This window comes from Pristis pectinata, chromosome 6, assembly GCF_009764475.1.
Source record: "Pristis pectinata isolate sPriPec2 chromosome 6, sPriPec2.1.pri, whole genome shotgun sequence".
Classification (NCBI taxonomy): Eukaryota; Metazoa; Chordata; class Chondrichthyes; order Rhinopristiformes; family Pristidae; genus Pristis; species Pristis pectinata.
Window position 1 is genome coordinate 59,193,176 of NC_067410.1, and position 16,778 is coordinate 59,209,953.

A 16,778-nucleotide genomic window follows, 5' to 3' on the forward strand; every position below is an offset into this window, starting at 1 on the left:
GCTAATTTGTAATACGTATTAATTATAGTAACCATCAGCGTTTGGAATTACAATTATTGAGATCTTAGTTAAATTCCTAAATGATGTTGATTTGATTAGAGTTTTTCTGTTGAATACTTTAGATTCTGTGTGAGTGCAGCAATGTTACAGAATTTTTTATCAATAGCTAAGAATAATTTTCCTTCACTGGGGCATGGGGTAAATTCCTAGAACATCAAGAATATCCCTCTCAGTGGCAACATTAGTCTTCTGATTGGATGATGGAGTATGTCAGGTGTTTTGAGACATATGACGTACTCCAGTGAATAACTTGGATCTTTGATTTCTAGATTATGAATGAGTAATGAAATGCTTGTTGGCTCCCTAAATCTCAGATATTTATACAGACAAGCACACTCATTACCTGTTATGGTTTGTGCACAATTACAAAATAGCAATACAAGGACTGTCATCGATAAAGATTTCTTTCATATCTTACTTGTAATGGTTACTTACAGAAAAATAAAATAAGTACCTTAACTATGAAGTATATTTGGTTTGCATGCAATTCACCATTCTCAATATTTACTCACTTCACTCCTGCCCCACAACTAAAGTATGTAGCATCTACAAAAGTCAATGAAGTGACATGCAAAAGCTTTGTCTGTAAAACCCGCTCCCCCCACCAAAACCTGTAACCTCACCAAGGATGATAAACACATGGGAATGCAAGTTCCCTCCAAGTTGCATGTGATCGTACCTTGCTGTTATAATGCTGTTTCTTCATGGTAGCTAGTCTGACTACTGGAGCTCCCTCTCCAAGAGAGAGCTATGGAAGTGTTTTCCCCATGTGACAACAGCAGTCAAGGAATGTGGCTCAGAAGAGCAATTAGAGATGACCAATAAATACCATCTTGCCAGCATTGCCTACATCCTGTAAATGAAATTTTTTTAAAAAAAGCAGTGAATCTAACAGAGAAGCTACATTTGCTGTTGTGTTGTCTTTGGACTGCTATAACCTAAAATTGTTGCCCAGTGTCAAAGATGAGTGGCTTGCATTCACTTGACCAATCTCAGTGCATATCAAAGGGATTTCCTCATCTATTAAGTACCCTGAAAGACTTTTGAGTTGTAGAAGAATCCATTTCTCGTCAGGCTGCTGAATTTGTAACCTTAATCTTGCTTTCCACTTCCTCTCGCCTCAACCCTCCAATTTAACCTATCCAATCGTGAACCTGAACAAAGAACCCCATGCAGAGCTGTGAAATGTTTGTCACCTCCAAGTGGCTCTTGTGATTTGAGTCTCCCCACCAGGTTTAAACATTACTTTAAGGGTAATTAGTTCAATAACTTAGGCCATCTTACAGGTTTAAATTGACCAGCCACCACCCTCCATGTAGTTCAGCATATGAGCTTATTACATGGATGACTTTCAAGTGGATGACTTTCAAGCTGATGCCATTTACAATATATTTTGTGAATTTGTAGGGCATTTTCCCCTACAATCTCTTGAGTGACTTTGCAATTTAAGAGGCACTATTTCTAAGTGTAGGCAAACAGTGCAACTGAAGGTTGTATCTTGATTCTGTCTTCATAGAATTGCTCATATGTTCTCACTAAATTAATAACTGAAAGCCCAGCTAATTCCTCACACCAAGCCTTGGGATATGGATGCCAGTAATGATCCCTGACACTGCTGAATGCAGGTAACACAATATATAATTGTTCATTATTTATTTCTGGTGTATCTGCATTAGTTTGTTTATTGATGGATTATAAGCTGCACAAGATCCACACAATCATCACATTTAATTAAATGGCCTTGACTTGTAAGACCACTTGATGTTCTCTGGCGGGTGTCAATATGCAGTCTCTCCCTTGCATTTGGTTGGCAATTGCTGGTGTATGTAAAACCGTCAATATTATTTCTGCTTTGGGAAGTTCTCTTTCAGTTCTCACTTTGGGCTTGATGTCCAAAATAAACAACCCTGTGGGCTAACTTTAGCTGCATTTTGCCACTCCTGGTAATCAGGGCTTAGTCTTAAGATGTATAACATTTGCCTTCATCTAACAATGAGGGCTCATTGGCTGAAGTTCTATTATCTAACATAGAGGGTCAAACTGCATCTCCAGAATACTGTGGCACTGATACTCGCCAGGATTGCTGCACAACTGCAGAAGTGTGCTGACCCAATACTCAAAAACAAGCAGTTTCAGAAATTAAAAGCAACTTCTTTGTTGCTTAGTTCTCGTTGTGAGCTGCTTCCTTGTTGCTTGCCCATAATTATTAGCTTTGTTTTATTTATTTATTTTTTGGATTGTGGATGTTCCGGGAAGTTCAGACTTTTAATATCTACCTTAATTGCCCCTGAGAAGCTGATGGTGAGCTGCCATCTTCAACTGCTACTGTTCTTGTGGAAGTACTTGCACAATTCTGGTGGATAGGGAGTTTCAGGATTTGGACCCGGTGGTCGTGAAGAAGCAGCACTATATATTCTGTTTCTGAATTTGCAGCTTTAGGTGATTGTCATGGTTTATCCTTTATTTTGTTTTATCATAGCCCTTATGATGCAACTGGCTTGCAAGGCCAGTGAGTCTGGAGTCTCTCAGAAACTGGGCAGATTTCTTCCCTTGAAGAACCAGATGGGCTTTTGCAATAATCCAGTGGTTTCATTGTCTCCATTACACAAGCTGTCTTCTTTTAATTTAGTTCTAGGTTATTTATTATCTGAGTTTAGAATCCACATCTGCTCTGGTGGGACTTGAGCTAATGTCCCTGGATTGATAGTCTGCTAATGTAACACACTTAGTTTGTGCCATCATCTCAAGCTGTTTGCTTCGTGTTAATGTTCCTGGCACAGGCACTTCAAGAGTCTTGATAGTTGACATGCTGTTCAAAAGAAACAACATAATTTCCATTAATTCATTACTCATTGTATACAAGGGGAATGAGTTATTTGCAATAAAGAGAACACAATGGCTGCTAAATTTAGACGGAAGCGGGAAGCTAATTTGGGTTAGGGAAGGCACAATGAAAGTTTTTAAAGGGAGGCAAGTGGTAAGGCAGATAAAGAACTGCAGTGTACAGAAATGTATTGACACGTGAGGATCTGCTGAAAGTGAGAGGAAAGAAGAATCTGGCAATGTGGGTGAGGATATAAGATAGAAGGTTGCAAACATGGGAAGCAATCCATGCATAAAATTGAGCTGAACTTCAAATCTTTTCATCTGTTGTTTAGATATTGATTAATGCAATCAAAAGAACTGCCAGGAAAATGAGTGGTGGGGTGAGGGATGCAACAGGAATCAATGCTAGGACTGCAGCTATTCACAATTTGCATCAATGATTTGGGTGAGGGGACCAAGTGTTATATATCCAAGTTTGTAATAACATAGAACAGTACAGCACTGCAACAGGCCCTTCGGCCCACTATGTCTGTGCTGAACCCATTGCCAAGTTCGTTGATGATTCAAACTTTACGTCAGTGTAGGGGTTGTGAGGAATTTGGGGATAGACAGGCTAAATGAATGGGCAAGATCATGACAGATGGGAAAATGAAGTTTTAAAAAAACCCACAAAGCTGGTGTATTTTTAAAAGGGGAGAGGTTGGAAAGGCATTGGTGCTCAGGGGGACCTGTTGTTTTTTTATATATGAATCACTGAAGTTAATGTTCAAGTACAGCAAGCAATTGGTATGTTGACTATTGTAATTATTTGTATGTTGACTATTACTGAATTATATAATTAAGTTCAGGTCTAGTCTCCCTACCCAAGGAAGGATATGCTGGCTGTACGAGTGCATTGAAGGTTCAGCAGAATAATTTATGCAATGGCTGATTTGTTGCATGAGGAGAGATTGAGCAGGTTAGGCCTGTACCTGAGTTTAGAAAAGTGAGAAGTGATTTCATTGAGATGCGTAAAATTCTTAAGTTGTTTGACAGGAAAGGTTAAGGCATGGTGATTCCGCAGCTGGGCTGTATAGAACCCAGGGTCACTGCCTCAAAATAAGGGGTCAGCTATTGTGAGAGATGAGATGATATTTCTTCAGCAGACGATAGTGAACCTTTGGAACTTTAGCCTCATGAGCTGTGAAAGTTCAATCACAGAGTATATTCAAAAAAGAAATCAATTGATACTTGGATGTAAAGGGAACCGACTGACATGGTGTTATTGCAGGGAAATAGTGCTGAGGTACGAGATCAGCTGTGATTCTGTTCCATGGCTGAGCAGGTGTGAGGGGCTGAATGGCCTTCTGCTTCTATTTTATGTTCTTAAATGCTGCTTAATATTTATTAAGCAATAAAGTATCCCTCTTAAAGGGTAATTTAAGTGGGTGCCTAAAATTTGAGAGGCTGGTCTGTTAAATTTATGGACAACTTTTGTCTGCAGGAGGTATGTGAAGAATGAAGAGTACCCTAACTATAAGTATATTCATTGTGAAAATTTAGCATTTTCAATCATTGACAGGATACATATTTTAAAAACATAAGTTTCTATTGCCCAGCAACGAACCACCCTGCCCCCCCATTCCCAATCTATGGTTTAATATTATTGGAGTCCAAGAGAGATACAGCACCAAAACAGGCCCTTTGGTGCACTTGGCCTGTGCCTGACCATCAACCACCCGTTTCCTATTTTATTCTCCCTGTATTTCCATCAACTTCCCCCAGATTCTACCACTCATCTGTGCACTAGGGGCAATTTACAGCAGCCAATTAATCTACCAACATACATGTCTTCAGGATGTGGGAGGAAACCAGAGCAACTGGGGAAACCCACGTGGTCGCAGGGAGAATGTGCAAACTCCACACATAAGGCAACCGAGGTCAGGATTGAACCTGAGTCTCTGGCACTGTGAGGCAGTAGCTCGACCAACTGCGCCACTGTTTGTAAAGTTTGGGAAATAAAACTTTGTGACTCTTTGAATTTGCTTTTCACCAATTTCTTTCCCCTCCCCACCCTAAATCCTCTTTAGGTCAAAAATTAGTTGAATGGCGTAACTTGGACGTGAATTCATTCCTGGAGCAGGTGACGGGATTTTTAACGGAGCACGGGCTACTAGATGGACTCTCCTGTAGCCCACCAAAGAAACGTCTGCGATCGGTAAGTGTGAAAAAGTGCAGGTATTAGCTGGGTATCTGTGTACCAAAGGCAATGCATTCAATGAGCATCCTGATGTTGGACTTGTGGGGCATGGAAGAGCCAATAGAGACATCTTTCAAAGAGAATGAGAAAGCCAACATGTGTGGGATGGGAAAAGAAACACAGTGTCAGAACTTTGGGGAGATGATATCCTTAAACATTTTTTGATCCTTTAGGTGATAGTCATCTTCCTTTTCCTGTGTCCCATCTTTTAGGAGAGCTTAATTGATGCCAGCGAAGATAGCCAGCTAGAAGCAGCAATTAAGGCTTCTTTACAAGAAACGCACTATGAGTCGTCAAGTCCTGAGAATGAGGATCAGTCGGATGAGGAGTCAGAGGCAGAAGCTTTCTCAGACAGTGAAGGATTCATCTCCATCAATGGATCAGATGAAGAAAGGGAAGAGGAAAGTACCACAAAAAAGAAACAAACTCCACGCAAGGATCTAAGCAGTAAACAAACACGTGTAGAATTAACTGAAAGAACTGAGGCAGGGAAAGACACTAGTTTGGAATTTTCCTGCAAAGACAGATCTGAGAAAAATCGGTCAGGGGCAGATGCAGAAACCTCAACAAAGCAGCAAGAAATAGAAGATCCAGCAGTCTATTTTGATAATAGTGGTAAGAAACATTTTCTGATTTCCTTTAAGTTTATGCATAAATACTAAGGAGCAGTTTAGACCAACAATTTATTTTATGCCATTGAATATTATTGTAGAATTTATTACTGAGCTGTCTCCTTGAACTACTGCAGTTCTTCTGAAGATGGTATTCTCTGCATTCTTGGGTAGAGAATTCTCCTCCCCTCTCCTCCCCCCCACTCCTCCTCCTCCTCCCAAGACCAATGGGAAGAGGTGACAATGAGCATGCATGAATGTTAAGTAAATATTTGAAGAGAAAAGGTCCATTGAAATGAATAAATACATTGCAGTTGGAACAAAATAGGTTGGTGCTGATGAGTATTCCTACTTGGATAGATACATATATATATATTACCAAGAGAAATGTAGTTGGCACAATCAGAATTGCTGAAAAGCACATTTCATAGACAATAGCTAGACTTGTCTAACAGATAGTGATGGAAGTGCAAATGCAGGTATTGAAGGGGAGATCAGTCTTCACAGAAAGATGGGCTGAGTAGCCTCCATTTATGTATTGTTCACTTTGATGCCGAATTACAGATTGGCCATCCTGCCTGCTAAATTTTGTTGGTGCCCACATCCAGAGGTACATGAATGCATCTGAAATACTGACCAAATGTGTAAAATTGTTATTTCTGGCTTCACCAGTCTATGTTGGCTCTTGTAGCTCTTTTTTTTTGAAGAAGAGAGGGAAGTTATTTACTGTGTTCTTGACAACATGTATCCCTTGAAATTTATGTTAAAGCAGATTATTTGGTCATTTAATATTACTGTTTATGGGAGCTTAGTCAAAAATTGGTCGTCACATTTCCTGCGATGGTTGATTGTCAAAGTATCACAACATTAGCTATAAAGTGCTCTGGAACAGCCTGAAGCTATTAAAGCACCATATAAATGGCAACTTCAGTTTTTAATATGGGTAAGGATGGTACAGAAAATGGCAGAACAGAGTGTTTATCATCAATATAAAATGCCCTTCTTCCCCTGTATTCCTGTGAATGTTTCTGTAACATGTCTTCTTCAGGCAACCTCTGGCATTATTTTTCAATTGCAAGATATGTGACTCTGCAAAAAGTTATGCATTTCACTTAAAATTCAAAGCCAAGTTTTTTAAAATGAAAATGGAAACATTTTAAGTCTGTGATACTTGGCTATCAGTTTATCTGTTAGTTGTTGATGTTTTTGAACTTGTGATGTATTGCATCCACTTGGTGTATGATGTACAGATGTGGGTGACATTGCTTCATGATGTGACGAATGTGGCTGACTCTACCAATTCTCCGGTTATTTTTAATAGCTCAGTTTTGCATAAGACTTGTCTTTCCTTTGCCCATAATTGGAAATGCACAGACCATGCCTTTGAGAATGCAGTTTTGCTCATTCACATTCTTGAAGCACATGACTTGTAATGATCTGCAAACCACCTGCAAAATAGATACTGGCGCAATAACTTGTGATGAGGAGAAGACTCCATTTAATGAGCAATGGCCAGCCATTAGAACACCTCACTTTAAAATAGACTATCTTAATCTCTTGAAAAATAGCTGTTTAAAAAGTCTCATGGAAAACATAGCTTTCACTTGTTTCTTCTTCATGTTATTGGTAAACTTGTGTTCTGATTCCAAGAAAGAAGGCCTTGTTCATTATAAGACTTTAAAAAAAATGCCAAATACAGTTATGCTGTTGAGTATGTCACTGCAGAGTTCAAAATATTTTATTTGTAAAATAAATCTGACCAGGTAGTTTATATTAATCTGGAACATTTCCTGCTTCTAGGAGATCAGTTCCATCAGTGCTCCAGAGTTAAGAGTCAATTGTATATTTTGACACTCAAACCCATCTGTGAGAATCTAGGTTAGAGTTGCTTGAAGACAATCTCTTGCATTTGGAAATTAATGATAGTTATGAATATAGGACAGAAGAACTTGGAGAGGGCTAGAGGTGGTGGAGGTCACCCCTGAACCCATAATGAGATGTTCCAATTTTCCACTGGATTATTTTGTTTAGTAAACTGACATTGAAGGAACTCTTCGGGCATTTTGTGTCTGATGTAGTCTTCATTGCATTGTTTCAAAATAAGGTGGTCAGACAAACTTTTTGATCTGCAATTTGATTGTGGTTTTCAGAAGCCTATTGCTCTTTGAGTTGTATTTGCCACAATAAAACTAGCTGAGACATTAAGCAATACATTCCATTTGGTGTTGGTTCTTGTCATCCTGCAAATTGCACTCTTTTAGGTACAATTCTCGACTCTCAAAACAGTGGAAGTGAGGTTTGTTCTGCTTAATACCTTGTATAAAGTTTGTAGCTATATGAATAATATGTCTAAATAAAATTGAGAGTAGATTGGTTGCAGCAAAACCACAACTTATGTTATAGACTAATTCTAGCATCAACAATTTTTCATCTCCATCCCACTAAATTTATGTTTTAACTACATTTTAGGAAGTCCTTAAACCAAGGGTGAATATTGGCAAGTTTCCTCTTTCAAATGATGATGAATCATGCATGTTTTAGCAACAGTTCAATAGTAGCATCCATTTTTGACCTAAAAAGGAAAGAATTATATGTTTTATTTTACTTAAATTCTGGATTTGTTTAATTAATTGGATGAAAATTTCAGGCCTCTGGGTTGCTGTTGCACCCCCTAATCTGTCCTGGTATACTGAAGGTCTTTGTTTCATAAACTGTCCCATGGCACAAACCTGTCAGCAGTTGGATAAAATATTTTGCATTTTGACAGTTAGCTTCTAACTTTATCACTATTTTATTGGTAAGACTAATAATGAACTCAAGAATTCTTGAACGAAAACAGAAAATACTGGGGAAAAGCTCAACAAGTCGGGCAGCGTCTGTGGAAAGAGATCAATGTTTTGGGTCTGACATCTTTCAGAATTGGGCAAAGAATTCTTAACCTGCTAATGTTTAATGAGGTTGTGCCTTTCTATGATCTTACGTATATATATATATATATATATATATCTTTATCCCTAATTGCAAAATATTGCCAGAACTGTTCTCAGTACTCCAGATGTGGTCTAACCAGAACTTTATATAGCTGTAGCTTGACTTTTATCATTTTTTACTCTAATCCTCCAGATATAAAAAGCCTCTTTGACAGTCTATGTACTTGGACTCCCATCCTTCTATGGCCCTCCACTATGTCTGGCTTTTCACCATTTAGAACGTAGTTCTATCCATTTTAAGTCTAACGTTTGTTTGCCTACATTGAAATCTATATGCCACAGCTTAGTCCCATTCACATAATGTATTTTAAGGTGTAATCTATGATGATTACATTATGGCCCACCATTGTGTTAGTAGCAAGCTTTGCTATGTGGCTTTTTAGTTCTTCAAATCCATGATGTGTCCATGCTATTTGTCTGTCATTTAGAGAGACCAGCTTTTACCTGATATCCCAAGTTTGGAATTGGTTTATTATTGTCACATGTAGTGAGGTACAGTGAAAAGCTTGTCTTGCATACTGTTCATACAGATCAATTCATTACACATTGCATTGTGGTAGTACAAGGTAAAACAATAACAAAGTGCAGAATAAAGTGTAACAGCTCCAGAGAAAGTGAGTGCAGGTAGACTATAAGGTGCAAGGTCATAATGAGGTAGATTGTGAGATCAAGACTCCTTCTTATCGTACTGTTCAATAGTCTTTATCACAGCAGGATAGAAACTGTCCTTGAGTCTGGTAGTACGTGTTTTCAGGCTTTTGTATCTTCTGCCCGATGGGAGAAGGAAGAAGAGAAAATGTCTGGGGTGGGTGGGATCTTTGATTATTGCTGGCCGCTTTACTTAGGCAGCGAGAAGTATAGGCAGAGTCCATGGAGGGGAGGCTGGTTTCTGTGATGCGCTGAACTGTGTCCACAACTCTACAGTTTCTTGCGGTCACGGGCAAAGCAGTTGCCATACCAAACTGTGATGCATCCAGATAGGATGCTTCCTATGGTGCATCAATAAAAATTGGTGAGGTTCGACGGGGATATGCCAAATTTCTTTAGCCTCCTGAGGAAGTAGAGGTGCTGGTGAGCTTCCTTGGCTGTTGCGCCTATGTGATTGGACCAGGACAGGCTATTGGCAATGTTCACTCCTAGGAACTTGAAGCTCTCAACCTTCTCGACCTCAGCACCGTTGATGCAGAGATGAGCATGTGCACTGCCTGTCTTCCTGAAGTCAATGACCAGCTCTTTTGTTTTGCTTACATTGAGGAAAAGGTGGTTGTCATAACACCATGTCGCTAAGCTCTCTATCTTCTTCCTGTACTCCGACTCATTGTTATTTGAGATACAGCCCACTACGGTGGTATCTTCTGCAAACTTGTAGATGGCGTTTAAAGCAAAATCTGGTCACAGAGTCATGAGTGTACAGGGAGTAGAGTAATGGTCTGAGAATGCAGCCTTGTGGGTCACAGTGTTGAGAATAGTCATGGTGGGGTGTTGCTGCTGTCCTTACTGATTGCGGTCTGTTGGTCAGGAAGTCAAGGATCCAGTTGCAAAAGGAGATGTTGAGTCCCAGGTCTCCCATGAGTTTGGTGCTGAGCTTGTTTGGAATTATAATATTTAAGGCAGAGCTGTAGTCAATAAACAATAGTCTAACGTAGGTGTTCCTCAGTGCATTGGGACTGGTGTTACGGTTCTTGCATATCAGCAGCTGGTCAGGCTGTTGGGCATGAGAAAATACTTTGTGACCATGAATCACAAAGAATATATTTGACTTATCCCATGTGTTTCCGAGTAACTCTTGATAAACCTAGCTTCCTTTTTAAAGTTGTTTTTCTTCTGAATCTACTTCCATTTCTTGTAATCTTCTGCCACACTTTTTCGGACATATCCCTACTTGTAATAGCAGAAGCCAAAAGTGTTGAAACACCAATGTTTTACGACCCTATTTAGCAATCCTAATTGGTTCATTTATAGCCCAGCTATTCCTAGTGCCATGTCGCCAATTGGGCAATGCATTTGGAAGGTACTCCACAACATTGCAATTAATTATTAGGTAGAAGGGAAAGAACTTCTTTATGTGTCATCTTTCACGTCCTTAGGACTTGTTTAAAAGCCAATGATTTTATTGTCAAACTACAGGTGCTGCTTTGTGCCAATCATAGTGAAATACTGAGAAGGGAAATGACCCATTAATCTGTAGCAGTGGTGCTGGAACATGGATAAAATATCCTTGCAGGCAGGTTTGCTAGTGTGGTTCAGGAGGGTTTAAACTAGTTTGCGAGGGGGATGGGAACCAGAGGGGTAGGTCAGTGGAAGAAGTAAAGTCAGATCTAACATATAGAGAGGCTTTGAGGAAGGAGAAGCAGAGTACAGGGTATAAAAATAGAAAGGCGGATGGGCTAAAGTGCATTTACTTAAATGCAAGAAGTATCAGGAATAAGGGTGATGAACCAAGAGCTTGGATAAATAATGTGGGACTATGATATTGTGGCTATTGCAGAGACTTGGCTGTCACCAGGGCAGGAATGGATACTGAATATTCCTGGATTTCAGTGTTTTAAAAGGGATGGGTGGGGGGGTGGGGGAGAAGAGGAGGAGGGGTGGCGATACTGGTCAGGGATACTATTACAGCTGCAGAAAGGGTGGATAATGTAGAAAGATCCTCTTTAGAGTCAGTATGGGTGGAAGTTAGGAACAAGAAAGGAGCAGTTACTCTACTGGGAGTATTCTATAGACCCCCCCTGGTAGCAGCAAGGATACTGAGGAGCAGACTGGGAGGCAGATTTTGGAAAGGTGCAAGAATAACAGGGTTGTTATCATGGGAGGCTTCAATTTCCCAAATATTGATTGGCACCTGCTTAGTACCAAAGGTTTAGATGGGGCAGAGTTTGTGAAATGTGTTCAGGACAGATTCCTGTCACAGTATGTTGACAGGCCGACTTGAGGGAATGCCATATTATTCTAGTATTAGGTAATGAACCGGGTTAGGTGACAGATCTCTCAGTGGGTGAGCATTTGGGAGACAGTGACCACCACTCCCTAACCTTTAGCATTGTCATGGACAAGGACAGGAACAAAGAGGACAGGAAGATATTTAATTGGGGAAGGGCAAATTACCAGGCTATAAGGCTATAACTTGCGAGTGTGAATTGAGATGACATTTTTGAAGGGAGATGTACTATGGAGATGTGGTCATTGTTCAGGGATCTCTTGGAGGATGTTAGGGATAAATTTGTCCAGGTGAGGGAGAGAAGGAATGGCAGGGTGAAGGAACCATGGGTGACGAGAAGTGGAACAACTAGTTAAGAGGAAGAAGGGAGCATACATAAGCTTTAGGAAGCAAGGATCAGATAGGTCTCTTGAGGAATATAGGGTAGCAAGGAAGGAAGGAACTTAAGATGAGGCTGAGGAGAGCAAGAAGGGGACATGAAAAGGCCTTGGCGAGTAGGGTTAAGGAAAATCCCAAGGCTTTTCTCACTTATGTGAAGAGCAGAAGGATGACGGGAGTAAAGGTAGGACTGATTAGAGACAAAGGTGGGAGGATGTGCCTGGAAGCTGTGGAAGTGGGTGAGGTCCTCAATGAATACTTCTCCTCAATATTCACTAAGGAGAGGGGCCTCGATGACGCTGAGGACAGTGTTGGTAAGGGTAATGTTCTAGAGTATGTAGATATCAAGAGAGAGGATGTGTTGGAGCTGTTAGAAAATATTAGGACAGGTAAGTCCCCGGGGCCTGACGGAATATTCCCCAGGCTGCTCCGCAAGGAGGAGATTGCTGAACCGTTGGCTAGGATCTTTGAGTCCTCGTTGTCCACAGGAATGGTACCGGATGATTGGAGAGTGGCCAGTGTTGGTCCCCTTATTCAAAAAAGGAAGTAGGGAGAGTCCAGGGAATTATAGACCAGTGAGCCTTACGTCTGTGGTGGGCAAGCTGTTGGAAAAGATTCTTAGAGATAGGATCTATGATCATTTAGAGAATCATGGTCTGATCAGGGACAGCCAGCATGGCTTTGTGAAGGGCAGATCATGTCTCACAAGCCTGATAGTGTTCTTTGAGGACGTGATCAGGCAGATTGATGAGGGTAGTGTAGTAGATGTAGTCTACGTGGATTTTAGTAAGGCGTTTGACAAGGTTCCACATGGTAGGCTTCTTTAGAAGGTCAGAGGGCATGGGATCCAGGGAAGCTTGGCCATGTGAATTCAGAATTGGCTTGCCTGTAAAAAGCAGAGGGTTGTGGTGGAGGGAGTGCATTCAGATTGGAGGGCTGTGACTAGTGGTGTCCCACAAGGATCGGTTCTGGGACCTCTACTTTTTGTGATTTTTATTAATGACTTGGATGAGGAGGTAGAAGGGTGGGTTGGCAAGTTTGCAGATGACACAAAGGTTGGTGGTGGTGTGGATGGTGTGGAAGACTGTCAAAGGTTGCAGAGGGACATTGATAGGACGCGGAGCTGGGCTGAGAATTGGCAAGATGGAGTTCAATCCAGAGAAGTGTGAGGTGGTACACTTTGGAAGGACAAACTCCACCTTGGTGGAGTACAAAGTTAATGGCAGGATTCTGGGTAGTGTGGAGGAGCAGAGGGATCTCTGTGCCAAAGTGGGCCAAAGGGCCTGTATTGTGTTGTACTGTTCTATGATTCTATGAAATGTTGCTCAAAGTATCCTCCTCTTATTCCATGAATAAACAGATACAGCCTGGGCTAAACCTCTGAAACTGAGCTTCTCAACAGTAATCGTCAGATCTATTTTGTTGAGTACGATTCATTCATGACGTGAATCGCATGTATTTTTTTATTAAATCTGAATATCATGGGTCTTAAGAAGGTTAAACAATCCAATGTACTTTTTGAAATATGACATGGCAAGAGTGTATTTATTGACATAACTTACCAGTTAAGTTTAGGCATAAGTGGTTCTACGATGCTGATCTGTTTCTTGGGTTAGATAATCGAACCGTAGAATGATAGAATACGACATAGGAGGAGGCCATTTGACCCAGGAAGCATGTTCTGACTCGATGGAAAAAGCTATCCAAAGGAAGGAAGTGATCTTGTAAGAAGGTCATCGTGTTAGGCAAGTTGTAGTGTCTTTTGGAATGATTTGCAGGATTCCTTCCCCACAACCCCCACCATTTCAAGCAACACCTGCTAACTTGAATATATGTATTGGTTGTAATGTGTGATTCTTGATAAAAGATTGAACTACGTGCTGTGATTTTATTCAGTCTTTGTTTCTATCATAGGTAAAGAGGAACCCAGGAGATCATCAACTCTATCTCAACTAGTCCAGATTAACTGGACCTGTGCTAGCCTCCTAACAGCATCATGTTGACCCCAGTTGTGATGATCTATATTAACTATTCTGCTACATGAATTAATCCTTATGCCAGAGGAGTTTAAGTGTCTTAAATTCTGCTACAGTTTCACTGACTTAAGATCTTCATTTTCTGCAAGGTTACAGAGGTCTTGAAGGATTCACCAGATTTGGAAGGAAAGGGTCAACAGGTCATCATTGATGACAAGGTTGCATGTTATGTTGTATGTGTTCCCCAAGTTCATTTTGTCAAAGTTGAGTTTATTGCCATATGCACAAGTACGTGTATGCACAGGTGCAATGAAAAACTTACCTTGCAGCAGCATCACAGGCACATAGCATCATATAAGCAGCATTCACAAGAAAAAGATAAGTTATACACATTTTTTACAAGAAAGGAAACACAATTAGAACAAAAAAACAGTCCATTTTAATGCAAAGTGATCAGAGTGGTCAATGTTGCTGAAATGTAGTGGTAATTAGGATTTTGCCAGTTGGTTCTGTCAAAGTCGACCCGCGCTCTGTAATAAATCAGACAACAGCAAAACCAAAGAACTTATGATTAATGCTTTATTAGGTTTATGCTAGTGGGAGTGAGGGATACAGAGAAAGAGTAAACTGTGTAACTTGAGCTCTGAATTAGGCTCACTCAAAAAAGCCTGGGTTACTGTGTATCTTTATATCCACTTTCATGGGAAACTAAGGCAGTTGTTTACATAAAGCTTTTAGCACAACAAGGTATGTCCAAAAAAACTAATTGCTTTCCCACTCACACCTTGCCTTAAATCTAGTCAAAGCTATATCACCCCATGGCTGAGGTAATTCTTTTACTCTGGGAAGCTGCTGACAATGAGAAGCATACCATTACCCCTTACATTGCCAGTCATTAACCCTTGCAGGTCAAGAACCAAATGGTTGAAGGGAAGTAGCTTTTCTTGAAACTGGTGGTGTGGGACTTCAGACTTCTGTACCTCCTGCCCGTTGATAGTTGTGAAAAGATGGCATGGCCTGGATGGTGGGGATCTTTGATGGATGTTGCCGCCTTGATACTACTGATGGTGGGAGGGATGTGCCCATGTAGCTGCTTGAGTTCCTGCACATTCGAATTGCCGTACCAGACCATGATGCAACCAGTCAGGATACCTTCAACCGTACATCTGTAGAAGTTTATTAGAGTGTTTGGTGACAAGCTTAACCTCCTAAGAAAGCAAAGACACTGGCGTACTTTTCTTATGATTGCATCTATGTGCTGGGCCCAGGACAGGACATCTGATATGTTAATGCCCAGGAATTTAAAGCTGCTGACTCTCCATAGTCAATCCCCCAATGTGGACTGGCCATGTTCACCCTCCTTCCGCTTCCTGAAGCCAACAATCAGCTCTTTAGTTTTACTGACATTAAACGAGAGGTTGTTTTTGCTGCACCACTTAACTAGGTGACCTATCTTACTCCAGTAAGTGGACTCATCGCCACCTGTGATTAGTCCAACAATAGTAGTGTTGTCGGCGAATTTGAAGCTGGCATTGGAGCTGTGCTTAGCCACACAGTCGTATGTGTATAGAGAGTAGAAAGTGGCTAACGTAACTTGACACTGGCCAAGTGAATCACAGTGTGGACTGAGGAGCAATGTACTGACTGGCATGGAGTAATGAATATAATGTTGTCTTGTATGTTATTATCTTCAAATAGGACCAAAAGCAAGTCTGATGCTGCGATATCCGAATGGACAAAGGGAACAGATTGCACTTCCAGCTCAAGCAAAACTACTGGTCTGTATTTTATTTTATCTAGTTGTTACAGTTGAAGAGAAGTAGAAGCACAATGTAGAATATTTATACTAGCTGAACTCTAAGACATTTTAAAATGATTTTGGTCCCTGCTCTGATGATTTGGGGAGATGCAATGTCTGGGTTTGAAAGTGGCTTGCTCTGATCAGAAGGGCACCCTGCCATCTCGTTCACAGACATGAATATGCAAAGCAACTATTGCTTTCAGCTTTAACCTCATCCATTTGGACCTGTCTGCTGCTGAGGGGTTACATTGGATTTAAACTGCCAAAATTATAGCCTAAATTAGGACCAGCAGACTGATTGAGAGGAGCAATAAATTTTGAGAATGCGCTCACAAGGAACAAAGGTGGACTATAAAAGCTTCTACAAATATGTAAAAAGAACGAAATTAATGAAGCTAAACATGGGTTACTTAGTCAAAAATGGCAGAATTTACAATGGGGAACAAGGAAATGGCAGAGCATTTAAATTAATATTTTGTTCTGTTTTCGAGGAAGAGGTTGCAACATTTTATTGAGATATTAAGAAACTGAGATTCTAATGAAAAAGTAAAGTTAAAGGAAATTAGTTTTTTTAAAAAGTGCTCAAGAAATTTATGGAACTAAAAGCTGATAATTGCCTTGAGCCTGATGATCTGCATCTTAGATTAAAGCAGGTACCCATGGAAATAATGGATGCATTGGTTGTCATTATCCAAGATTCTCTAGCTTGTGGGACAGTTCCTGCAGATTGGAGCGTGACAAAAGTAACCCCATTGTTTACGAATGGAGAGAGAAAAAGACTGGGGAACCACAGACCAGTTAGGCTAATGTCACTAGTGGGGAAAATACTCCTTTATAGTAAAGGATATGATAGCAGGACACTTGGAAGATATCAACAGAATTAGAAAAAGTCAATATGGATTTAAAGAAGAGACAAACCTATTGGGAGATTTTTGAGGATATAATTGGTTGAAGAGAGA

General features: G+C 40.4%; 1 protein-coding gene across 1 annotated transcript in view; it reads left to right on the top strand.

The window, feature by feature from the left end:
* Window positions 1-16,778, top strand: part of ubxn7 (UBX domain protein 7) — a 64,362-nt gene that overhangs the window by 37,930 nt on the left and 9,654 nt on the right. The window contains exons 8-10 of the mRNA XM_052017945.1: window positions 4,956-5,083; window positions 5,338-5,740; window positions 15,717-15,796. Coding sequence (XP_051873905.1) covers window positions 4,956-5,083; window positions 5,338-5,740; window positions 15,717-15,796 — 611 coding nt within the window. The remainder of the gene's footprint in view (window positions 1-4,955; window positions 5,084-5,337; window positions 5,741-15,716; window positions 15,797-16,778) is intronic.